At 45.5% G+C, this 25,523-nt stretch overlaps 1 protein-coding gene across 3 annotated transcripts in view; it reads left to right on the top strand.

Moving 5' to 3' along the window:
* ALPK2 (alpha kinase 2) overlaps positions 1-25,523 on the top strand; it is a 129,360-nt gene that overhangs the window by 48,388 nt on the left and 55,449 nt on the right. The window contains exons 5-6 of one of the 3 annotated variants that reach the window (XM_027118623.1): positions 16,235-16,302; positions 16,518-16,652. The exons of 1 other annotated variant lie outside the window; for it this stretch is intronic. In XM_027118623.1, the coding sequence (XP_026974424.1) occupies positions 16,235-16,264 (30 nt within the window). In that variant the 3' untranslated portion in view covers positions 16,265-16,302; positions 16,518-16,652. Of the gene's footprint in view, positions 1-16,234; positions 16,303-16,517; positions 16,653-25,523 lie in introns of those variants that run through there. One more of the 3 variants, XM_027118622.1, reaches the window with a different exon arrangement.

The raw sequence follows: 25,523 nt of genomic DNA, 5'->3' as shown, positions 1-25,523 counted from the left end.
TATACCCTGAGAAAACCATAATTCAAAAAGAGTCATGTACCAAAATATTCACTGCAGCTCTATTTACAATAGCTGAGACATGGAAGCCACCTAAACGCCCATCGACAGATGAATGGATAAAGAAGATGTGGCACATATATACAATGGATTATGAGTCAGCCATAAAAAGACACGGAATTGAGTTACTTGCAGTGAGGTGATAGACCTAGAGTCTGTCATACAGAGTGAAGTAAGTCAGAAAGAGAAAAACAAATACTGTATGCTAACACATATATATGGAATCTAAAAAAAATTAAAAATGGTCATGAAGAACCTAGGGGCAGGACGCGAATAAAGATGCAGACCTACTAGAGAATGGACTTGAGGATATGGGGAGGGGGAAGGGTAAGCTGGGACAAAGTGAGAGAGTGGCATGGACATACGTACACTACCAAATGTAAAATAGATAGCTAGTGGGAAGCAGCCGCATAGCACAGGGAGATCAGCTTGGTGGTTTGTGACCACCTAGAGGGGTGGGATAGGGAGGGTGGGAGGGAGGGAGATGCAAGAGGGAAGAGATATGAGGGTATATGTATATGTATAGCTGACTCACTTTGTTATACAGCAGAAACTAACACACCATTGTAAAGCAATTATACTCCAATAACGATGTTAAAAAAAAAAAATCAACAGGAAGCTGGTTAGTACCTACAGCCTTGCTATTCACCTTGTGGTCTGCAGACCAGCTTGGCAGAATGCAAAATCTCAAGCCCCGCCCCAGTCTTGCTGAATCAGAATTTGCAATTTTAGCCTAATTCTTAGGAGATTTGTATGCACACTAAAGTTCCAAAAGACCTGGTCTGCAAGAAGAGATCTTTCCCACTGAGACCCTAAGGCAATGGTCTCAACCCTGCTGTACCTGGGATCACCTGGGACCTTAAACCATTCTGATGCCTGAGTACTGCCCCCATCCCTCACTCCCCCTACAAGATTCTGATGTAATTTGTCTGCAGTGTGGCTTGGGCACTGAGGGTTTTAAAAGTTCCCAAATGATTCTCTGAACCTCTAAGATTGAGAATCTTGGCTGTGCTTTAGAACCATCCCTGGTTTTCTAAATATACAGGTGCCCAAGCCCCACCCCCAGAGGTTCTGATTTTGGTGGTTCTAAGGCCCTCAGGGAGTGGAATGCAAGTGTCACCCTGGGGGTTCCAGGTCCCACACCGGCAGAGCAGGGCCACCTTTCCTGAGAGGTTGTGCCCCTCACGAAAGCGCTCCCTCAAGGATACTGGAGCCCCTTGCACCTGATTTTCTGCAATCTTAGCCAAGGAACAAAGCGCCAGGTTATTCAATACTACTTTTCAAATCAAGGTAGTGGGCGTTCTCCACGTGTAAGTTGTCTCTGCTCTGGTACGGTATACGCATTCCCGCAACACCTCACATTCTACAAAGTCACAGTCCCCACAGCTTCTGGGGAAAATAGTATTCCCCGCAGGTTACTTCATAAACAGGCCATTTAAAAACTAGAGACAAAAGCAAAAACTGAATGCAAGAAGTTCACTTGGACCACCCAGGGAGGCGGCTCAGGGAGGCAGCTCAGGTTGCCTGAGGGCCGCCACAGCGGAGATTAAATATACACAAGGTCATTGAGTGGAAGTGCTGGCAGCCCTTTAGTCAGAGCAGCTGGAGGCTGAGATGTGAAAACAGAAATGGGTCTCTGTGGAGCCGTCTGTGAAGCTGGGCCTGGGAGGTGCCGCGTGCCTTCAAGTGACCCAGGCCTGGAGTGTGCCTCTTAGGAGCACTGGGGCAGGCTTCATTTTTTTTTTAATTTATTTTTTAATTGAAGTCTAATTGATTTACAACGTTGTGTTAATTTCTGCTGTACAGCAAAGTGACTCAGTTATACCTATATTTTTTTCAGATTCTTTCCCATTATAGTTCTCACAAGAGATTGAATATAGTTCCCTGTGCTATACAGTAGGACCTTGCTGTTTATCCATTCTATGTGTAATAGTTGGCATCTCCCAACCCCAGTTTCTCAGTCCATCCCTCCCCCACCCCCCAGGCTTCAGTTTTAATTTTATTAAAATATGACTACAAAGGGTCCCTGCTGCCAATGCAAAAGCTGAGTTAAAGGCTATTCCCTTTCCTGCTCAAGATTCTATAGTTTACTCCAGCTATTCAGGGGCCCTTAGCCTAGGAAAAATTGCCCATGAGCCAATGCAGCATCTACATTATACTGATGTCATTCCCTAGTAACTGATTTCATCGGGCTACCTCATTACAGAACACGTGTTACAGAGTCCCCCCTGTGCTACAGGGGCACAAAGGCCTGCTGCTCAGGGGCTCCAAGGCCTCAGGGCACTGCCTCCAAGTGGGGGCCGGGATGATTTGCACTGGGAATCACCTGCTAAGGTGCTTGTTTAAAGATACAGATCTCTGAATTGTACCCAAGACTTGTTGTATCTGCACCTTTAATTAAGTGATTCTTAATTAATTAAGTGATTTAATTAAGTGATCACTTTAATTAAGTGATTATCCTGAGCAGAATTTAAGCCATGGGCTTAACTAGAATGAGACCTGGTGTGAATACTACAACTTGAGGCGTTCCTGTAAAGAATCACAGGATTTTGGAAACCACGGGAAGTTTCGGGCTTGTCAAGTGTAACCCCTTTGCCCTAAGAGGACAAAAACCTCATGACTTGGATTTTTCTCTGCTTTCTAGTTGGCTTGCTATAAATGCAGCTTGGGCTTCACCTGTCCAGCCACTGAAATAAATACAGATCCTGATTTATTATAACTAATCCAAAACAGGTGTACCATCTACAGCTGAGTTTTATTTTGAGGAGTAGGGACGGGACAAGAATCTGGGTGGCAGCAGGAGAGGCTGGTGAGAGGAGGGTCCTTGGGCTGCGAGGATGAGTTTTAGTCGCTGTAGCAAATCTCTCATCACTGCCTTGGGTGGGAGCTGAGTGCCAGAGACATGCCTTGTTGGTCTTTTTTTTTTTTTTTTGCTATGACTGAAAGTGAACTTGCTTCACTGAAAAGGGACCGAAAAAATATTGGGTTACCCAACCATCTATCAATACGAACGCTAAAGCTGTGGTAATCAGAACAGTGCGGTAGTAGCCCCAAACGGATAAGTAGATAAACCAAAGTGAGTTGAGAGAACAGAATCAGACCTAAGAATATATTGGAATTTGGTTTAAGATAGAAATAGCCAAGTTTTAGGGAAGAAGCAAAATCTTCAAAGTTGACACAACTAGCCATCCGTGTGGGGAAGAAAATAAGACCAATGGACCTCAAATAAACTCCAGATGGCTCTTTCTTTAAAATTAATTAATTAATTAATTAATTTATTTATTTTTGGCTGCATTGGGTCTTTGTTGCTGCACACGGGCTTTCTTTTGTGGCGAGCGGGGGCTGTTCTTTGTTGCGGTGCACGGGCTTCTCATTGCGGTGGCTTCTCTTGTTGCGGAGCACGGGCTCTAGGTGCGCGGGCTTCAGTAGTTGTGGCGTGAGGGCTTCGGTAGTTGTGGCTCATGGACTCTAGAGCGTAGGCTCAGTAGTTGTGGCTCATGGGCTTAGTTGCTCCACAGCATGTGGGATCTTCCCGGACCAGAGCTCGAACCCGTGTCCCCTGCATTGGCAGGCGGATTCTTAACCACTGTACCGCCAGGGAAGCCCCAGATGGATCTTTGAGTTAAATATAAAAAACCCAAACTATAAACTACTGGAAAAAGTATTGGAAACTATTTTTATGACCTTGAAAGCCACAAGATCTTCTTGGGATATAAAGAACATCAACAACAAAAACAAAGAAAAAATGTGACAGTTTTGATTACATCAAATTAAAAATTTTATATAACAAAAAATACTATGAACAAAATTAAATGAAAGTGACGCACCAGGAAAAATATGTCAAACATGTAAGAGACAAAGATTAATTTCCAAGGCATATAAAAAACAAATAGATAAGAAAAGTATCCTTAACAACTGAATTTTAAAAAAGGTAAAAGTAAATAAATATGAAGTTCACAGAAGAGAGAATCTAAGTGGTTATTAAACATATGAGAAGATGTACAATCTTGTGAGTAATTAGGAAAATATAAATTTAAAAGATGTAACATTTTCACCCATCAGACAGACAAAAGATTTAAAGGATGATAACATCAAGTTATTGAGATTATGGAGAAATGGGTTCATTGCCAGCAAGAATGTAACTTGGTGGTATCTTTTAACACGAAGAAGGGCAGCAGTGTCACTTTTCGGTATCTACTCTCAAGAAGAGCTTACACGCGGGCCCCAGGAGGGCTGTGTACCATAATATGTTTTGCAGAATTGTTTGTCTAAGGAAACATTTATGCAGAAACAGCTAAATAAAATGTGGCCTGTTCAGATGATGTGCATCTCAAAACATAATATAGAGAGAAAGGTATAGTGCAGCATGATCCATGGAACATGATACCATTCATGCCCTCCAGACTAATCCAGAGTAGTGTATGTTCTTATACATACATATATATAGACATAAAATTATTTTTTTTAAGTCTGGAAGGATACACACCAAAATGATAATGGTGACTAACTCCAGGGAGGAAAATAGGAATATTGCATTCAGAAGGGTGATTAGTAATGTAACATTTTAAAAGGAAACTGTATTCATTTATTACCTGCATTATTGAAAACTAGTGGTTTTTTGAATTTAACTTAATTTTAATTTTTTTTTACATCTTTATTGGAGTATAATTGCTTTACAATGGTGTGTTAGTTTCTGCTGTATAACAAAGTGAATCAGCCATATGCATACATATATCCCCATATCCCCTCCCTCTTGAGCCTCCCACCCTCCCTATCCCACCCCTCTAGGTGGTCACAAAGCACCGAGCTGATCTCCCTGTGCTATGCAGCTGCTTCCCACTAGCTATCTATTTTACATTTGGTACTGTATATATGTCCATGCTACTCTCTCACTTCGTCCCAGCTTACCCTTCCCCCTCCCCGTGTCCTCAAGTCCATTCTCTATGTCTGTGTCTTTGTTCCTGTCCTGCCCCCAGGTTCATCAGAACCATTTTTTTAAAAAGTTTTAGATTCCATATATATGTGTTAGCATACAGTATTTGTTTTTCTCTTTCTGACTTACTTCAATCTGTATGACAGAATCTAGGTCCATCCCCCTCACTACAAATAACTCAATTTCATTTCTTTTTATGGCTGAGTAATATTCCATTGTATGTATGTGCCACATCTTTATCCATTCATCTGTCGATGGACACTTAGGTTGCGTCCATGTCCTGGCTACTGTAAATAGAGCTGCAATGAACATTTTGATACATGACTCTTTTTGAATCATGGTTTTCTCAGGGTATATGCCCAGTAGTGGGATTGCTGGGTCACATGGTAGTTCTATTTGTAGCTTTTTAAGGAACCTCCATACTGTTCTCCATAGTGGCTGTATCAATTTACATTCCCACCAACAGTGCAGGAGGGTTCCCTTTTCTCCACACCCTCTCCAGCATTTATTGTTTGTAGATTTTTTGTTGATGGCCATTCTGACTGGTGTGAGGTGATACCTCATTGTGGTTTTGATTTGCATTTCTCTAATAATTAGTGATGTTGAGCATCTTTTCATGTGCCTCTTGGCCATCTGTGTGTCTTCTTTGGAGAAATGTCTATTTAGGTCTTCCGCCCATTTTTGGATTGGGTTGTTTGTTTTTTTGATATTGAGCTGCATGAGCTGCTTGTGTATTTTGGAGATTAATCCTTTGTCAGTTGCTTCACTTGCAAGTATTTTCTCCCATTCTGAGGGTTGTCTTTTCATCTTGTTTATGGTTTCCTTTGCTGTGCAAAAGCTTTTAAGTTTCATTAGGTCCCATTTGTTTTTATTGCCATTACTATAGGAAGTGGGTCAAAAAGGATCTTTCTGTGATATATGTCATAGAGTAAAACTAGTGTTTTTGAAAAGGAAAACAGACTGGAGCCTAGGAATCCTCGATTCTAGTCCTGGTTCTGCCAGTGACCAGCTGCACGTCCTGTGTCATTTCTCCTCCTCTTGAGGCCTCTTTCCTCAGTGTGAACTGAAGGGATTCAACAAGAAGATCTCTGTTTCCCAGGCACTAAAGTCCTGTGAGTCCTTAATTCAAAAAAATACCAAAAAAATATATCAGCTACCAAAAAAATATCAAATAAAATGGAAGGAAATGTGGATCTCTAGGTGCGAAAGTCTGTCTAAGCATAAAGGGAAAGAAAAATGGATAAATCTGACAATGTTCGAGGTAATTAGGTTTAGATGAGTTCGTGAGGGTGGACCCCCCCCCCCACAGTGGGATTAGTGATCTTATAAGAAAAAGAGGAGAGACCATGGGGAGGCAGCTGCACTGTATGCATGCCAGAAAGAGAGCTCTCACCAGGAACCGAGTTGGGTCTCCAGATCTATGAGAAATAAAATTCTGGTGTTTATATATATACAATGGAATATTACTCAGCCATAAAAAGAAACGAAATTGAGTTATCTGTAGTGAGGTGGATGGACCTAGAGTCTGTCATACAGAGTGAAATAAGTCAGAAAGAGAAAAACAAATACTGTATGCTAACACATGTGTATGGAATCTAAGAAAAAAAATAAAAGGTCATGAAGAACCTAGGGGCAGGACAGGAATAAAGACGCAGACCTACTAGAGAATGGACCTGAGGATATGGGGAGGGGGAAGGGTAAGCTGTGACAAAGTGAGAAAGTGGCATGGACATATATACACTACCAAACGTAAAACCGATAGCTAGTGGGAAGCAGCTGCATAGCACAGGGAGATCAGCTCGGTGCTTTGTGACCACCTAGAGGGGTGGGATAGGGAGGGTGGGAGGGAGGGAGACGCAAGAGGGAAGAGATATGGGGATATATGTATATGTATAACTGATTCACTTTGTTATAAAGCAGAAACTAACACACCATTGTAAAGCAATTATACTCCAATAAAGATGTTAAAAAAAAAAATTCTGGTGTTTAAGCCACCCAGTCTATGGTATTTTGTTAGAGCAGTCTAAGCTAAGATATAAAGTCACCCTCAGAATTCACAGCCCCAGGTAATTTGGGAGCTATTTGGTGCACTAATATCGTAAATTACTAACAATCATCCCTATGGTTTAAAATAGCTTCTATTTGTATCTAATTTATACCAGAGGTTACCCTATTCACTGGGAAGCTGTGTTCTTATGAATGGTGATATTGATACTTTTGTGTTCATTGCATGGCACGTATATGACACTGTCCTAAGGCATTTTTCTGAGATGGAATTGTTACTTACCAAAACTAAGCAATAAGGAATAAGCCAGATCAGTCAGTTGTGTAGTTAAAAGATGACATTGACTTGGAGGTACACTTTTAGATCGTCATCCCAGCTTCTATACTTGGTCAAAAGTTTGCACTGCCTGTGGGGAGAAACAGAAGTGTCTCCTCATCCACAAAAATAATCACCCTTTATTGAGTGTCTGTCTTCATGTTCCTAGTACTGAACGAATGCCCCGCATTTGCTATTTCCTTCAATCCTTGTAATAATAGTGTGAGCCTGCCCACAAGGCTCAAAGATGTTAATTAACAGGAACATGGCACGTTTATTTCAAGTGGGAAAAATGGAATTCAGATTCCCTGAGGCAATCAGGTCAACACACCACAAACTGAAGCTGCTGCTGCTACTGCTGAGGGCCACCGAAGTTTGAGAAAAGAGCCAGGATCATTCAGGAAAAAGAACCCCATTAATTGGCTCCAAAATCCAGATTGTTTGTGAAATTATCTAATTGTCCCCAAGGCAGATTTGGATTATGCCTGCCCCCTAGCTCCTCAGTCACCTGGGCTCAACTGCCCCCGGGTCACTCGTCTGCTTAGTCCTACAGCTCTTCATTTAGAGCCTCTCCTGTCCATCACACTGGATTAGATCCACACTATCCTGATTCATCTGCCCTGCTGGACTGTGAATTCCTTGTGGTCAGTGGTGAGCCTTACTGAGCACACAGTACCTGGTCGTTAGAAGAGCTCAATAAATGTTGAATTGAACATTGCCCTGTGATCTGAAAGGCCCGTGTACAAAAGGGGATATCAATCCAGCAAGCGTGACAAGCACTCCAGAAACATTGTCAACCATAATAATATGAATAGATTTGAATAGTGATCATTCATTTCAAATGATATGAAGGTATAAATATGGAAAAGTCGTGTTTTAGTTTACTAGGGTTGCCATCATAAAATACCACAGACTGAATGGTTTAAACAACAGAAATTTATTTTCTCAGTTCTGGAGGCTAGAAGGGCAAGGTCAAGGGGTCAGCAGAGCTGGCTAGTTCTCAGGCCTTTCTCCTTGGCTTGAGGTGGCTGCCTTCTCACTGGGCATTCGTGCGGTCATCTCTCTGTGGGTGCACGTGTCTGCTGTCTGTCTATATCCTAATCTCCTCTTATAATGACACCAGTCATATTGGATTAAGGGCCACTCTAAGGACCTTACTTTACCTTATTCACCTCTTTAAAGGCCCTGTTTCCAAATACGGTCACATTCTGAGCTTCAACACATGAATTTGCGGGTGGGGAAGTAATTCAGCCTATAACACATAGTTTCTAAATCTATCACTGACCATTTTGGGGCACAAGTCACTGAGAATTAGGATCTGGAAAGTCAGCATTTTAACTACCTCAAAACTCTGATTGGGAAAATTCCACAATTCTGGAAAAGCAAACACGCCCCAATTTCTTCTCCCTGTGGCATGAGGATGCTGGCCGAGGGACCACCCAGCAGATTGCCCAGGTTCAGTTGACAGTGTGGTAGGCAGAACAATGCCCCCGAAAGATTAGGTCCATGCCCTAGTCCCCAGAACCCGTGGGTATGTTACCTTACATGGCAAAAGGGACTTCGCAAATGTGAATAAGTTAAAGGTTTTGAGATGGGGGACTACCCTGGATTTCCCAGGGGTCCAAATTGTAATCACAGAAGTCCTTCTAAGAGAGAGAGGGAGGGAGAAGAGTCAGAGAGAGATTGGAAGATGCTGTGCTGCTGGCTTTGGAGATGGAGGAATGGGGCATGAGCTAAGGAAAGCGGGCAGCCTCTAGAAGCTGGAAAAGGCAAGGGATTTCTTCTCTGGAGCTTCTGGAAGGAATGCAGCCCTGCCGCTAACTTGATTTTAGCCCAGGGAGATCCATGTCTGACTTCTGACTTCCAGAACTGTAAGATATCAATTTGTATCTTTTAAGTGACTACGTTTGTGGTCATTAGTTACAGCAGCCATAAAAAACTAATGCAGGGCCTCCCTGGTGGCGCAGTGGTTGAGAGTCCACCTGCCGATGCAGGGGACACGGGTTCGTGCCCCGGTCCTGGAAGATCCCATGTGCAGTGGAGCGGTTGGGCCCGTGAGCCATGGCTGCTGAGCCTGTGCATCCGGAGCCTGTGCTCCGCAATGGGAGAGGCCACAACAGTGAGAGGCCCACGTACCGCCAAAACAAACAAACGAACAAAAAACTAATGCAGACAGAAAGGATAATTTTTAAAACAAAGCACTTCAGAGCAAGTGAGGATATTCCTTAGGTTTTTACTTCCGACATCAGAGAAGGAACCCATTTATGACACACACTATGCAAATTCTAGATGTCTTTGGCTTCAAAAGCTGACACAGAAGAGAAAACAACAAGAAAAATGGTAATTCTACCCAGAACAAGGCCAGCTTCATCTAAAGTAAGTATGTTGGGAATTCCCTGGCGGTCCAGTGGTTAGGACTCAGCACTTCCACTGCAGGGGACCGGGGTCTGATCCCTGGCCGGGGAACTAGGATCCCACAAGCTGCGCGGCCAAAAAAATGATAACAATAAAATAAATAAAATATAAAAGAAAAGAAAAATAAAAAAACAATAAAATAAAAATAAATAAATAAAGTATAACATTTTGGAACTCAGGGAGCCTCAGGGAGAAAGGACAGAGTCATGGACTCCACATCTAATCCACTCTGGAATTAGGATGCCTAGAATGTCTCCGTCTCCACACTGGTGTCCAGAGGAGCTCCTGGCCTGAGAATGCCTGTGAAGTGGCTGGACTCCAGGAGAAAGTGTCCTGGGAAGGTCATGCCCAGAACATACCTTCTGACCGCAGGGCAGTCAGAGAGGCTGGGATGGTGCAAAGGAGGCTGGGAAACTCTGAGCAGCTTCTGGTGCAGGGTTTCCCAAACTCGATGCTGCTGACATTTGGGCTGGATAATCCTTCATTATGTGCAGCTGTCCTGTGCATTGTAGGATGTTTAGCAGCGTCTCTGGCCAGTAGCAACCTCTACCTCTCATCTCTACCGCAGCTGGCAACCAAGAATGTCTCCAGGCAGCGCCCAATGTCCCCTGGGGGGTGGGGGGGGGTGCAACATAAATCACCCCATGTTGATTAGCTCTGGCTAAGCTCTGTACCCTCACCAGTGACAGCTGGGAAAGAAGCTGTTATTTCATCTACATCAGTGCTGTCCAGTGGAAATATCATGCAAACCACATATGTAATTTTGTGTAAGTATGTTCATAAGCTGTGCCACCATTGCCACGATTTAATTCCAGAATATTTTCATCATCCCCCAAAGAAACCCCATACCCATGAATAGTCACTTCCTATCCTCCTCTCCACCATCCCTTGGCAAACTCCATTTTCTGTCTCTGTAGATTTGCCTGTTCTGGACATTTCATATACAGGCACACCTTGTTTTATTGTGTGTCACTTTATTGTGTTTTGCAGATACTGGTTTTTATTTTATTTTTTACAAATTGAAGGTTTGTGGCAACCCTGAATTGAGCAAGTCTATTAGCATGATTTTCCCAACAGCAATTGCTCACTTCATGGTTCTGTGTCACATTTTGGTAATTCTTGCAATATTTTATGGTGATCTGTGATCAGGGATCTTTGTTGTTACTACTATGACTCGCTGAAGGCTCAGATGGTAGTTAGCATTGTTTAGCAATGAAGTGTTTTGGTTTTTTTTAATTAATTAATTTTTGGCTGCGTTGGGTCTTCGTTGCTGCACGCGGGCTTCTCACTGTGGTGGCTTCTCTTGTTGGGGAGCACGGGCTCTAGGCGCACGGGCGTCAGTAGTTGTGGCTCGCTGGCTTCAGTAGTTGTGGTTCACGGGCTCTAGAGCGCAGGCTCAGTAGTTGTGGCACACGGGCTTAGTTGCTCTGTGGCATGTGGGACCTTCCCGGACCAGGGCTCGAACCCGTGTCCCCTGCATTGGCAAGCGAATTCTTAACCACTGCGCCACCAGGGAAGCCCTGAAGTCTTTTTGAATTTAGTTATGTGCATTTTTTTTTTTTTAGATATAATGTTACCACACACTTAATAGACAACAGTATAGTGTAAACATAACTTTTATGTGCACTGGGAAACCAAAAATTCATGTGGCTTGCTCTATTGTGATATTTGCTTTATTGCAGTGGTCTAGAACTGAACCCGCAATATCTCTGAGGTCTGCCTGTAAATGGAATCATACAATATGTGATTTTTGTCTGCCTGTTTCCAATTAGCATAATATTCTCAAGGCTCATTCATGTTAGAGCATCTATCAATACTTCATTCCGTTGCGTGGCTGAATAATATTATGTTCTATGGATCTACCGTACCTATTTTTGTCCATTCATCGGTTGATAGGCATTTGGGCTGTTTCCACTTTGTAGCTATTATGGATAATGCTGCTGTGAACATTCGTGGACACGTTTTTGTGTGGACATATGTTTTCAATTCTCTTGGGTAAATAGCTAGGAGTAGAATTGCTGGGTAACTCTATGTCTAACCTTTGGGGAAATATCATATACTGTTTTTCAAAGAAGCTGCACCGTTTTCCACTCCCACCAGCAGTGTACGTGGGTAAGCCGGGTACGTCATTTTAATTTATTTTGGAAGCCACATTGTTAAAAAAGTTCAAAGACACAGGTGAAATAAACTTTAATATTATATTTTAGTAACTCAGTGTAACCAAAATATTATGTCAACATGCAATCCATATACAAGTTATTAACGGGATATTTTACTTTTCTTTGGTTATAAGTCTTCAAAATCTGGTGTGTAGTTTACACTCAATTTGTATGCTAACTACTTATTGGAAATACATGATCTGTATTGAGATTTCATGAAATTAACAGTTGAAAGAGTAGATTCACATACCCAAACTATTCTGAACCTACTTAAATTTTTTCCTAACTGAATTACGTGTCGTTAAAATTTTTACATGCAAATTAACTAAAGTTAAATAAAAACTTAAATTCAGTTCCTTAGTTGCACCACACATGCTTCAGGAGCTCACTAGCCACATATGGCTAAAGTCTTCTGGACTGGACAGCCCAGCTCTAAGTTATTTCTGTTGTAATGGTGATTTTTAAAAAGCACACTGCCCCGGGCCTCAACTTTGGTTTTCTTTTCTCTTCTACAGCTGATCCAGTGACAAGATGTAATTTTCTCTCTCTTTTTTAAAACATAGAATTTCTTTTTTGGAGTAGTTTTATGTTCACAGCAAAATTGAGGGGAAGGTATTGAGATTTCCCATTTACCCCCTGCCCTCCTCAACTGTTAACATTCCCCACCCAGAGAGGTACATTTGTTACAACCGATGAACCTACACTGACACGTGGTTAACACCCAAAGTCCATAGTTGACTTTAGGGTTCACTCTTGGTGGTGTACGTTCAATGGGTTTGGACAAGTGTATAATGACATGTAACCACCATCATAGTACGTAATGCTATTTTAAGGAAAGGGCTGCTTCCTGTATGTCATATACTCCTTGTTGGAACATGTGGCAAACAGCAGTGATTGTCACCCCCTGAGCCCCTCCAGCCTTCCACCCCTCATGCCATGCAGACCTTGTTTCTAATGACAAGCCCTAACTGAAGCAGCCCCCCACTGCCAGGACCTTCGCGTCCCAGTTGGCATCCTGGCAGCCCTGCAGCTCGTTGGGCAGGCTCCACTGTGTCTCTTGTATCACTCTGAAAACAACATGCCACCCTGCCCCCAAACCCTCTATCGGGTTGCTATCAAGCTACAGGACAAGAGAGGACACATTGTAGCCGCATTGGAGGTCACAGGTGACCGGGCTTGGGAAATCGGATGTGGAAAAGAAAGCTGGGGATTGGGAGGGGAAGTGGCTTTTCCCTTAAACGTGTTTTTCTCCTGAATTTTCATCCTGAGAAGTCTAAGAGGCTCCTAGTCTGAAGGGGGAGAAACAGCATCATTGGCTCCCCAGAGGCAGGGACTCTACGGCCCATTCCCTCAAGGATTCCTGGGCTTGCATAGGGCAGTGCTTCCCAAACCGTAACACACATGCACGTCACCTGCCGAGCTTGTCTGACAGCAGCTTTTCATTGGGCAGGTCTGGGGAAGGCCTGGGATCATGCATTTCTAACAAACTCCCAGGGATTTCCAGGGACCGCACTTAGAGTAGTGAAGGCTGAAGGCTTTCCCCAGAGAGTAGTCAACGTGCCCTGCCCGTCCCTTCGGCCCTCCTCCTCCAAGCTCAGTCGCCCAATCGCTTAGAATAGCTGATGTTTATTGAATGTAAATACGTGCCTGGGGCTGTGTTTTGCTCATTTAATTATCTCAACAATCCAAGGGGATAAATCCTGCTGGTGTCTGGGCTCTGGGTCGGGATGTGGTGCAGCCAGCCTTTGAACAGAGTTGGCCTGATTCCAAGCCCTAATCACGACATTACACAGCTTCCTAATTCCATTTTTGGGCTGAGCCGCTTAACTCTCTTTACAACTAAAATAAACTCTGATAACGGTGGTTGCCTCTGGGGAAGGGGACTTCGTGAAGGGGTAGGAGGAAGACTTATTTGTCACTCTACACCCTTTCACCGGATACCCGTGTGAATTTTGTGCTGTGTATGGATTACCTGTTCAAATAAATTAGTGATTGGTTTAAAAAATAGATAGTTAAAAAACAATAAGCCCATAGCCTTCCTATTCATAGTTAGAACACACACCAGTAACTGGGTCAGTATCAGACCAGTCCTCAAGGGGATCAGATATTTTCCTCCAAATTGGGCACTGAGCATCATGGCTGAGATGGTGAAGGTTCTATCCTTCCCATCCTCTGGGAATACAGAACAAGGCTGGCTTCGACTCTCACCAGACGATAACTGATACAATACTTACCACCTGGTTGGCGAGGACTTTTCCAGAGCTGGTAGACTCTATAGGAACAATTCAATGAGTAGATAATATTGGTAAAAACGGTGCTTTTCAAAGTCATAGGTGAGATTCCTTCCCTTGAGACAACTGGGCATGGGTCTGAATTCCACGGTGCTTATCTTTGCTCTTTTGTGATATCACACATTAACGAAGAGGAAAAAAAATCATGATGTTAACCAGAAACTTGTACGCAGCCCTCGTGGGTACCCAGATGCGATTCACTAGCCTCACTGCCGGTCCACTAACCTCAGCTCATTGCTGGGCTCCTGAAAATATGAACTTTCACACATATGGTAAAAGAATTCAGGTGAATTCCTTTCGAATCCATATAGTGAGTGAATCTAATTGCTAAAAAGAGTTTACAAGTAAACAAGAGTTTACATCCATATAGTGAGTGAATCTAATTGCTAAAAAGAGTTTACAAGAAGAGGCTCTGACCTAACCAGTTTTTACTGAACACATGAAGGTCTAGGGTAATTAGCCATAATGAAGAGTGCCAATAGGAGAGCATGAATTTGGCTCAGAGGGACATGTTAGGGGACGGCAAGGTCCAGTTTGGCTGGAAGCTGGTGTATATAGATGAGAATATTAAGAAGGTGGGGGCTGGAGCCTCTGGAGGCCCGTATCACTGACCTGCGGAGTGGGAAGAGACCCAGCTCCGTGCTGGGCAAATGACAGAATGTTCCTGCTGTGCTCAAAATAGCTTTGGACACCTGCACCCTCCCCCCACCCCCCAAAAAACCTCCACTAGTCTGAAATTTCATTTGCTTCCCACGTACACCCCCAAAAAAACTCCACTAGTCTGAAATTTCATGTGCTTCCCACGTATATACAATAACCACATGGTCCTTCCCCTGTCCTTCCACCTCTCTTCACGTCACTAACAGAAGGGGTATAGGCACGTGTGTCCAACAAGACCCAGGGGCCTCACAAACAGGTGGCTGGAATCAAGCCCAGCTCCCCATTACTATAAGGAAATTACCGTAACTCTCCCATTTTGAGCCACACATATGCAGACTGCGGGAAACGTTCACCTGAGTCTGTGGAGGTCCTCCTGCCCTGTTCTGCAGGGTTGTGACATCTGTCCATATACTGTCCTGGTGCTGTTGGTCCACTGAGGTCACTGCTGAGAGGTGACCATTACCCTGGGCCATGCAGCCTCAGGTCTCCTGCTTTTTCTGTGCCACACCAGGGGCCTGATGGCCCACCTTGGGAGATCCCACGCAGCGCTGTCTGCCGGGGCTCTTGCTACCTCTCTGGCAAGAACACTGCCCTTCTCTCCTGGAAGCTGGGAGCAGAGACACACCAGGTGCCTCTTTCCTCTGCTTTGCTCCCAGGCCAGCAGATCTCTCTCTCACCAGGGGAAGTCTGTCTCTGCTCAAAATACTCTGTTCATCCAGCAAATACTAATTGAACACCCACTCTATGTTAGACCTCTTTCTACGTGCCAGGGATGCAACAGTGAGCAAAGTGAAGTCCCCCGCCCCAAACCAGGGTGCTTATCTAGTGGGGGGACAGACAATAAACAGAGGTACCTGTATCATCAGCAGTGATGGTGCTATAGAGACAGACAAGGCAGGACAGAGAGGGAGGGGTGATGCTTTAGGAAGGGGGTCAGGCCTCTCTGAATCTTCTAACTGTTCTGAAAATCCTCTAAATCCCCCTGACATTTTAGGCATTTTGATGCCCAGGAGCTCAGAGTCTGGAATACAGGCTGGTTTTGTTCTTCCCTCAGCACATCCCGCCCTGAGGCAGTGAGGAATGACCTCTCCATCTGCTTGACTGGGGAGAGAGCACGAAGGAGATACAAGGAGAAAAGCAACCATGGAGTAAGGTTCCTTCAACAGCGAGGTGATAGGAAGGGGAGTGAGAAGTGTCCCACATCTGTCAGGGTCTTGCTGCATCCTCTCCATCTCCCCATCTCAAATTTCCAAGTGGCGGTTCTTCTCGCAAGGGGACTCATGGGGTAGGAGTGTCAGCACAGAGACTGAAGGAGGGCGAGAGGGTTCTGAGCTGATGAATGCGCTAATTCCATGTCCTAACCTGACCTTCGTAATTGTTACTGTGCTGCCCTTTTCAGAGGATCCAGGAACGCAGAGGATTGGCTTGAAAAGATACTGATGGATTTGAACTCAGAGAAAGTCAAAGGTACAAAGCAGCAGGGTGGGCCCCGAGCCCGAGCAAATTGCCGCCACCCCTTACGCTCCCTTATGCCCCAGTTTCTCTCCTCGGTTACCTTCATCGCGAAGGGCAAGGGCAGGAATCCTGAAGGCAGGGAAGAAACAGGGAAAGGAGCAGCCGGCTTCTCCTGGGGCGCTTCCGGTGTCATCCTCCTTCCTAGATTTTGAATATCTTCTCCGCAGAAAGGCTCAGATCAGCTCAAACCTCATATTTTCTGTGGTCCTTCAAAGTTCCCATCCTCTTGACCCGTCCCTTGCTGAGATGACACACTGCAGGCCTCGCATCGTGTGTGGAGCTGGCGTTCTACAAATGTGGGATGGACCAGGCTAGTTAACCACGCCCCTCCCCAGCGAGATCCTTGGAGAGTCTCCGCACTTCCGGGAAAAGGGAGGCCGAGAAGCTTCTTGGCCCGTCGCTGATCCGAAGGACCAGTGGAGGCGGCAGGGACACTGGTCCTGAGGACCCCAGGCAGGATCCTAAGGAGAACTGGGGTCTGGGGACGCCTGGCAGGTTGCAGGGGAGGGAGCCCCACACCAGGTGGGAAGAGGAGCAGTCTGAGATGTTGCAGTCGGTCTTCTCATCGGGGCTGGAGGAGCAGAGGTCAGGATGTGGCCTGTGGTGACACAGAGAGAGAGATGAACCGTGGGGCCCATCACACTCCATTCGCTGCGATGTCCAGTGTACCTCCCCAGACACACCGCCACGATTCCGCGCCCACCCTGCTCCTGCTGGCAGCCCCGGGCACACTGCCTTTGCCTTATCTCCATCCCCCCTGCACAACTTCGACACAAATAACTAAGTTGTACAGGGGCTCTGTTCGAGCCCAAAGATGGTAGCTGAGCTAACTCATGTTTATTTATTTCTTTATTTTATTGAAGTATAGTGGACTCCCAATATTATTTTAGTTTCAGGTGTACAACATAGTCAATTGATATTTTTATACATTATACTCCATACCAATTTATTATAAATATTGACTCTATTTCCTGTGCTGTACATTACATCCTTGTAACTTATTTATTTTATACCTAGTAGTTTGTGCCTCTTAATCCCCTTCACCTATCTTGCCTCTCCCCCCACCCTTCTCTCCTTTGGGAACCACTAGTTTGTTCTTTCTGTGAGTCTGTTTCTGTTATGTTGTATTTGTTCATTTGTTTTATTTTTTTAGATTCCACATATAGGTGAAAACATACAGTGTTTGTCTGTCTTTGTCTAACATATTTAACTAAGCATAATACCTTCCAGATCCATCCATGTTGTTGCAAATGGCAATATTTCATTCCTTTTCATGGCTGGGTAGTATTCCACTATATATATATGTGTGTTGTGTGTGTGTGTATGTGTGTGTGTGTGTATAAACCACTTCTTTATCCATTCATCTGTTGATAGACACTTAGGCTGCTTTTATCTTAGCTATTGTAAATAATGCTACTGTGAACATTGGGGTGCATGTATCTTTGCAAATTAGTGTTTTCATTTTCTTCAGATAAACACCCAGAAATGGACTAGCTGGATCCTATGGTAGTTCTATTTTTAAAATTTTGAGGAACCTTCATACTGTTTTCCATAGTGGCTGAAACAATTTACATTCCCACCAACAAGTGTTCCCTTTTCTCCACATCCTTGCCAACACTTGTTATTTAATGCATATTTATTAAGCACCTACTTAGTGTATCAAGTATTCCAGCAAACAGGTGTGTCAGCCCCACAAGAGCTTATAACGCAATTCCCTGAGCTGGAAGCCCGAGAATGGTCCTTGATGTCCTCCTCATCTTCAATCCCTACATCTAACCAGTCCCCCAATCCTGTCAATTTTCCTTCTACAGTGTCTCCTGAGTCGGAATCTTCCTCTCCCTATTGGTTTCCATGAGCTGCCATAACAAATTGTCACCCTGGGGGGCTTAAAACAACAGAAACTTATTCTCTCACAGTTCTGATGGTCAGAGGTCTGAGATCAAGGTTTTGGCAAGGCTGGTTCCTCCTGGAGGCTCTCTCTGAGGGAGAAGCCATTCCATGCCTCTCTCCTGGCTTCTGATGGCTGCTGGCCATCCTTGTAGATGCATCTCTCCAATCTCTGCCTATATGGTCACGTGGTATTTTCCCTGTGTGTCTCTGTGTCCAAATTTCCCTCTTACAAAGATACCAGTCATTGGATTGAGATCCATTCAAATCCAGTGTGACCTCATCTTAACTTGATTACATCTATAAAGACTATTTTCAAATAAGGTTAGTTACACAGGTGCCAGGGGTTACAACTTGAACATATCTTTTTGGAGGACACAATTCCATCCACAACATACTCCATCCTTCAGCCACCACTGTAGCCCAGTCTTCATAATTTTATCTAGACTACCGCAATAGACTCCTTGGACCACTGTCTTTCTCTTCTAAGATACTCTCATGTTACTGCAACAATCTTCCTGAAACCTAAATCTGGGAATATCATTCCCTTGTTCAGACCAATGACAACATCACTTTCCTAGCCCCTGTCAAACTTGGATGGACCCTCTTGCTATAGGAATAAATCTGTGCCATGTGTAGGAGTCTCCAGAACAAGACTGTGGGCTCCTTCAGCTGTCTCCCTGCTCCCACCCTTCCCAAATCCTAGTCATTCCAGATAAATGGGCACTTTGGATGCCCCAGTGCCTTTGTTCATGCTGTTTCCTCCATCATCTCTCCTTGTAGAGTATCTTCTGACCTCCTTGGCTTTGTCTACCTCCTTACACAGAATTCAGGTTCTAAGAAGACAGAATCTTTTCTGGTGATATGATTTCCCCAGCAGGTAGGGTGAGGCCTGGCACGTACAGAGCTTTCCACGATTCTCTGTTGAATAAAGGAATGAAGGAATTAATAAATGTAAATGCACAGGCAGCAGATTCTGGATCTTTCTCTGCTACCCTTGTCCCTTCTCCTCTCCCTGAAGGAAACTTAATCTCTCCCATAACATTTTATTCCTAATCTCTCTGCTAGCATTTACTGTATATTTTAGCTGTTTGTAAGCCCAGCTGGGCTGTTACTCTGTGAGCTACGTGGAGACAGGCACTGGGTCTAATTCATCTGTAAATGCCAAGAACAAACACAGTGCCTGTCAATATTATTTGTCGAACTGAATTAAATCTACGTACAGAGGCAAGACAGAAGGGGGAGAAGTCGTATTCCCCCACCCCCTCCAATTTACGGCCTCCACTGTATTTATAGAGCTGAGCGTAGGGGCAGGGCAGGAGGTAAAGTTGCAAATTCTGTAAGTTCCCCTTTCTGCTGATGCTTGAAAAATTATCTTTCTGAGTCAGCACAGGTATTTTGATACTGCCTTGCGATTTCGGGCCTTTTTTTAAAGTGATGGTTTAAAAACAAGTGCTTTCGCATTTACCATCAAACTGATAGCGTTGGGTGGGAAAATAACCATCATGAAAACTGTTTACCCCTTCATCTTCTAAATTTCTAGTTCAGGGTCTAAATCTGACTACAAATATATGGGACTCCCCAGTCACTGCCTCTCCATCACAGATGGGAGAGCCTGGGGCTCCGGCACAGACAGGTCCCTCCAAGAACAGTCTGAAGTGGTTGATTTTAATTACGGGGTCTGGAAGGCTGGGCTCTAGAACACCAGCCTTCCGGAGGGTGAAGCCGTGGGTAATTATCAGTCAAGTCCAGTTCACCTGCCTTCACCAATCAAGGTTGTTTTCACTGTTGCTACAAAAGACTTTCATGACTTCCAAGCGGCACTTTTAGAAAACTTTATTTATTTTTGGGTGCGTTGGGTCTTCGTTTCTGCGCGCAGGCTTTCTCTAGTTGCGGGAAGCAGGGGCTAGTCTTCGTTGGGTTGCGCGGGATTCTCATTGCAGAGCACAGGCTCTAGCCACACAGGCTTCAGTAGTTGTGGTGTGTGGGCTTCAGTAGTTGTGGCGCACGGGCTTAGCTGCTCCCTGGCATGGGGGATCTTCTCAGACCAGGGCTGGAACCCTGGTCGCCTGCGTTGGCAGGCGGATTCTTAACCACTGCACCACCGGGGAAGTCCTCCAAACGGCACGTAGCATAAACAGTAAGATGTTTTCCAGGAACTTGGAGGCAGCTGTGTCTAGTTGGAGCTGAGCTGGTTGAGACTGGTTAGGACCGCCCACCCTCCAACTGGGCATGCGCGAGTGTCCGCTCAGTGACCTTTTGACGTCAGAGGGCCGAAAACTCCACCCTCAGATCGTGCGAAGAGCCTCCATTTTTGAACGTGGAGAGAACAAGTGTCTCACGATTTTCTTATTTCCAATCACCTTTCCCCACCCTCCCCGTGCCTCAGACCGCCCTGCTTCAATCTCGTAAATACCCTGAGCACCTGGCCTCCGGCGAGGCAGCTCTGAGGCTTGTTCCGTGGTCTCCTCGCTAGGCTGCCTCATGGAGAAACTTCCACAAACTGGGGGCTGGGCGTTTATGGCTGCTTGGGCTTTGGGCGAGGGAATTTGGTTCAATAGCAAAAGCGGAGCAGGGGCAAGGGATGGACTCCCCGTTGTACTGAGTTTTATCCTCCGTTGATAGCAGGCTGCGGGGAAGGAGGGCCAGAGGGGAAGCCTGGGGAAAAGTGGGTTGCTGTAGTGGATTGAAAAGCATCCCCCAATTTCATATGCACCTGGAACCTCAGAACGTGAGAGAAATTAGGTTCCGTGCAGATGTCATTAGTTGAGGTCCAAAGACAAAGATTCTTTTCTGGGGACACCCTGATTCCAGACTCTGGCCTCCAGAACTAAGGGAATGTGTGCTCTGTTAAGTTAACCAGTTTATAGTAATTTATTTCCGAAGTCCTAGGAAAAAGCCCTAGTTGCCAACGGTGGGTACAGGGAATTACCAGAAAAAATTCTTGTCTCTCCACTTCTGCCTCAATTTTCTTCCAAAGCATCTCGGGACTGGGGGGAGGGGGGTGCCTTGGGGATGACATGGGGATGGTGATTAGAGTTGTACGGAGGAAAGCAAACGTAAAAAACAGGTGTTTGGCTTTATTTTCATTTAAGCAGGGCAGTAATCTTTAAAAGTCAGGCTTTACTGAGTTTTCTAAGTTCCTTTCTTCTTAGAACAGAGTCTTACCTGCACAATCGGAAATCGGGAGTGTGTGAGGGTGTGGACGAGGGGACCCGGCCCTCAGATGCTGGGACAAAAGGGCTGACGGAGTCGGGGCTCATGGGGGCACGTAATCCCGACTCGAGTTCCCCTAACCTCGGGGTTGGGTTAGAACAAACCGAGGGAAACCGTGAGGACGGGAGCTGTTTCCCTGCTTCCCTTCTGGGACACGGGGCCTAGCCAGTCCCCACCCACCTACCAGAGGCAGCTTAGTGGGAGAGAACTGTTCTCCACTCATCCCCCAAACCGCTACATGACTGGGGGCTTATGAGGAAGACACGATCAGTACCAGGGAAAAAGCATGAAGGGAATGCGTTTGCTCGCGCGCACACGAAGGCCTATGTGTGAATCTTCGCCACAAGTACAAATACCAGCTCAGTATATTTTTGCTTTCTAGCTCCAAATCAGTGAGTCCTAGACATTTTCTTTGTTTTTAACGTCTTTCCCCCAATAACTTCAGCTTTCCAGAAGCTTCTTTTTTTTTTTTTTCCCCCCCGGGACGCGGGCCTCTCACTGCTGTGGCCTCTCCCGTTGCGGACGGAGCACAGGCTCCGGACGCGCAGGCTCGGCGGCCATGGCTCACGGGCCCAGCCGCTCCGCGACATGTGGGATCTTCCCGGACCGGGGCACGAACCCGTGTCCCCTGCGTCGGGAGGCGGACTCTCAACCACTGCGCCACCAGGTAAGCCCTCCAGAAGCTTCTTGGTGAATCATTCTTTTTCTGTCTACAAGGGGAAAGTTGATTTCTGACGGCTCCATCAAAAGAGGTTCCTGAATTTCTAATCTGCACCTGCCCCTCCCCATTCCCACCTTGCCTCTGACTACCTTCGTCTTTAAAGTACAGGTGTTTAAACTTAACCCTTTGGTTGCATGTTGTAAATTCACAACCCGGTTCCCCCATCTTCAGTGCCTGTTGCCCATGTTACAACCATGCTGATGTCTTCTTTGGAGATTGTATTGGGAACCTCATTTTCTCATAGATGAAATAAGAGACACTTCTCGAAAGAGAACAGGTGGCTTCCATTTCAATCTAAAGATTGAGGCCAACACAGCACCAAGTCATTAGCGGTGAAGAAGAGTTAGTTTAGCGGCAAGTACATATTAACCAAAGCACAGGACCCTCGGGCAGGTTAGCGGGTAGAAGATCAACGTCTCGATAGAATTAGATGAGAACCAGACTCTGAAGGGATGGACAAACCCTCCCTGCCTCTGTCGGCAAAGGGACACGGGACCAAGAACAGACTGGTTGGATGTCCACTCCTTTGACCTATTTTTGAGCACCTACTATGTGCCTTGCACCACGATGAGTAAGACTAACCCTGTCCTCCACTCATGGATCTCACTGTCCAGGGAACTTCGCGTCTCCTGCTGAAGAAGCTGTCTCTGATTCTAATCGGGTAACTGTTACAGCCGGCTGGGTAACTGCCGGCTGCCCTCCTAAAACTGTGCTCTTTTGGGGGATATTTTCTGTTTAACCAGAAGCCTAACCTAAGGACCTGTAGCTGTCCTGCTGCTTACTTGAAGTACATGGCCTGTAAGGGACTCTTCAAGCCCCAGTCCTACATTTTTTCATTTTTGGTAATGGCCGTCCAGGACAGGCAACCTGCTCTATGCTCATGTTCAGCTGTTCCAAGTGCCAAGTAGCATCACCCCTGTACACTTTGAAGCCTCGCTGAATAGGCAAGTAGCATAGTAACCATGACAAGTATTTCCTGTTTCTAAAGTTTACAAGAACTGGCGCTGTACCATGTATTATTGTCAGGGTAGTACGGTAACTGCTACTAGGTTTTGGTTTTGCTCACACATTCTAGAAACTGTAAAGGGAGACGGATTTTTGCGAATGTTCTTCCGGAACCTAAGGTTTAACACCACCCCGCCCCCCGCCCCTCCTTGTTATCTAGTCCGAAATTTGCAGAGAAGTTTGGTCTGTGGGAATAATGCCACAGCTGGGTATGTTCCTAGCTCAGAACCCGCAGCTGGGATTCCCTCCGTGGCCTCAGGGGCCTGGAGGAGGGAATCAAGGGACTCAAGTGGGTCTGGAAGCTCTTGATTCTTTGAAAGACTGTGGGGAAAACGAGACTTTCTGGGTGAAAGAAGCCATAATTTTTCTCAACGCCAAAAAGGATTTAGAGGCTGACAACTGCTGGTCTTCCCTTGTGTGGCCATGACGGTTTTCATTGCCATGTACTAGGTCTGTGGGCCTCTAGAACGCTGCAGGATCAATTCAGGGCCCATATGCGGACACAGTGCAGCCCACTAAAAAGATGGGGCACTTAGTACATAGAGGAGAGACAAGAGCTGGGAATCGGGGAGCGTTCTCCAGCCCACTCTGTCTCTTTCCTGATCCTCCCTGGGGCCGCCACTGGCTTGTCCTGAATCACTCTACGTATGTGTCCTTTCCCCTAACAACCCTCATAGGTAGTCGAGGTAGATCTAGAAGCCTTAGGAGTTAAAAGCTGCTCTAAGTGGAAGGTGAGGTTTAAGCCTCACTTCAATGTTTGTATTGTTTCCATGGCAGCAGGTCATAGAACACCAAAGCTAGCGAGGGCCAAGAGGTACTCTCCAACCCTCATTTTACTGTGGAAGAAACAGCCTCAGATCCAGTGACTTCACCAAAGCCATTTCCTATGAGGCAGTGCATCCAGGATAAACACCTGGCTTTTCTGAGGCCCCCTGCTCCATCCATCACCCTGCTCCACTTGCCTTTCACCTCGTCATCCAAGTGCCAGTCTATTTGGGACATAGCAAGAAACACGAAGAGTGCTCAGAAATGCACGGTGGTATTCAAGAAAAATCATTAGCCTTCCCAATTCCACTTTTCTTATGTTGGCATAGCTCCTAGTTGCATATGTGGAAATCAAGGCTCTCCTCTCATCGCCCAGCAAACTCTCAGATGCAGGAAAACAAAGATGCCCATATGGGAAAGGAAGACAGTTGCTTTTGTGGACCATGGGAGTTTACCATGAAATGGTCTTATGTGTTAGAATAGCTGGTATTTCTCCTTAACATTACACAACCCTAAGTCCCAAAGTCATACGTGTCAATACCATTTTGCAAACGTTAACCGTATTAACGCCTGTAAAGCGCTTAGAGCAGTGCCTGCTAGGTGCTAAGGGCTACACAGGGCTTGGTGATTATCACTAGTAGTGGTGCTGAGACTTACGTCACCTGAGATGCACAAAAACACAAGCTTCTGGCTTGGGCTCTGGCACTCTGGCTCACCATGTTACCAGGCAAAGACTGCGCTGGTGCACGGAGCCCCTTAGCTCTAGGAAATGGTATTCGTCATGGAAACCCAGTCCTCTCCCAAGAAATCAAATTGGTGTTTTACAAACTCTTTCTTTCCCAGGAAATCAGCCAGGATTATAACCCCAGCTGGCTGAAGATTTCATGCCTCCCAGGAGGGTCTTGAATGGAGAAGGGTTGGTCAAGTGAGGAGGCGGTTTAAGGGTTTGGGGATTTTTTTTTTTATTTTTTTGGCTGTGCCATGCTGCTTGTGGGATCTTAGTTCCCCAACCAGGGATCGAACCCGTGCCCTCGGCAGTGAAAGCACAGAGTCCTAACCGCTGGACTGCCAGGGAATTCCCAGGATTGGGGACGTTAGACGTGTGTCCTCCACTTCGTGTTCTTTTAACATTCAAAGCCTTCAGTGAAGCTCCTTTCTGGGCATCCCAGCAACTCCTAAAAATAAACTCAAGTTCTTGAAATGTTCTAGTTTGGCTTTAAGCTTTCTTTGGCTGGAGACCAGGCTATTTTCAGTTTCCCAGCCCCAGGTGGTATGGATTTGCTCTATCGAATGACAAATGACGCTGTGCCCTGTAGTGAGGGCTCAGCAGACACTTAGGAAAGGTTAGCCAGTGGGCGAGGCTGCAGCCAGCCCAGGCTGGCTGGGGAGTGGGGGAACTCCCATTTAAAGATTCCTGGAACCCCAGGGGGAGACTGATGTATAGATAACCATCGAGGGACATGGTGCTATTTGCATCGAGTCCAGATAAGGAACATCTAAAAAGAAACAGGAGTTAAATTGTCCCACGGGAGGACATGGCAGTCTATGGCAGGACTGCCCAGCTGAAGCCAGGAGCTGA

Source organism: Aethalodelphis obliquidens, unplaced genomic scaffold (assembly GCF_003676395.1).
Source record: "Aethalodelphis obliquidens isolate GAN/ISIS:26980383/991018 unplaced genomic scaffold, ASM367639v1 scaffold19, whole genome shotgun sequence".
Classification (NCBI taxonomy): domain Eukaryota; kingdom Metazoa; phylum Chordata; class Mammalia; order Artiodactyla; family Delphinidae; genus Aethalodelphis; species Aethalodelphis obliquidens.
The sequence above is the reverse complement of the archived record's forward strand: the minus strand, read 5'-3'. Positions and strand labels throughout refer to the sequence as shown.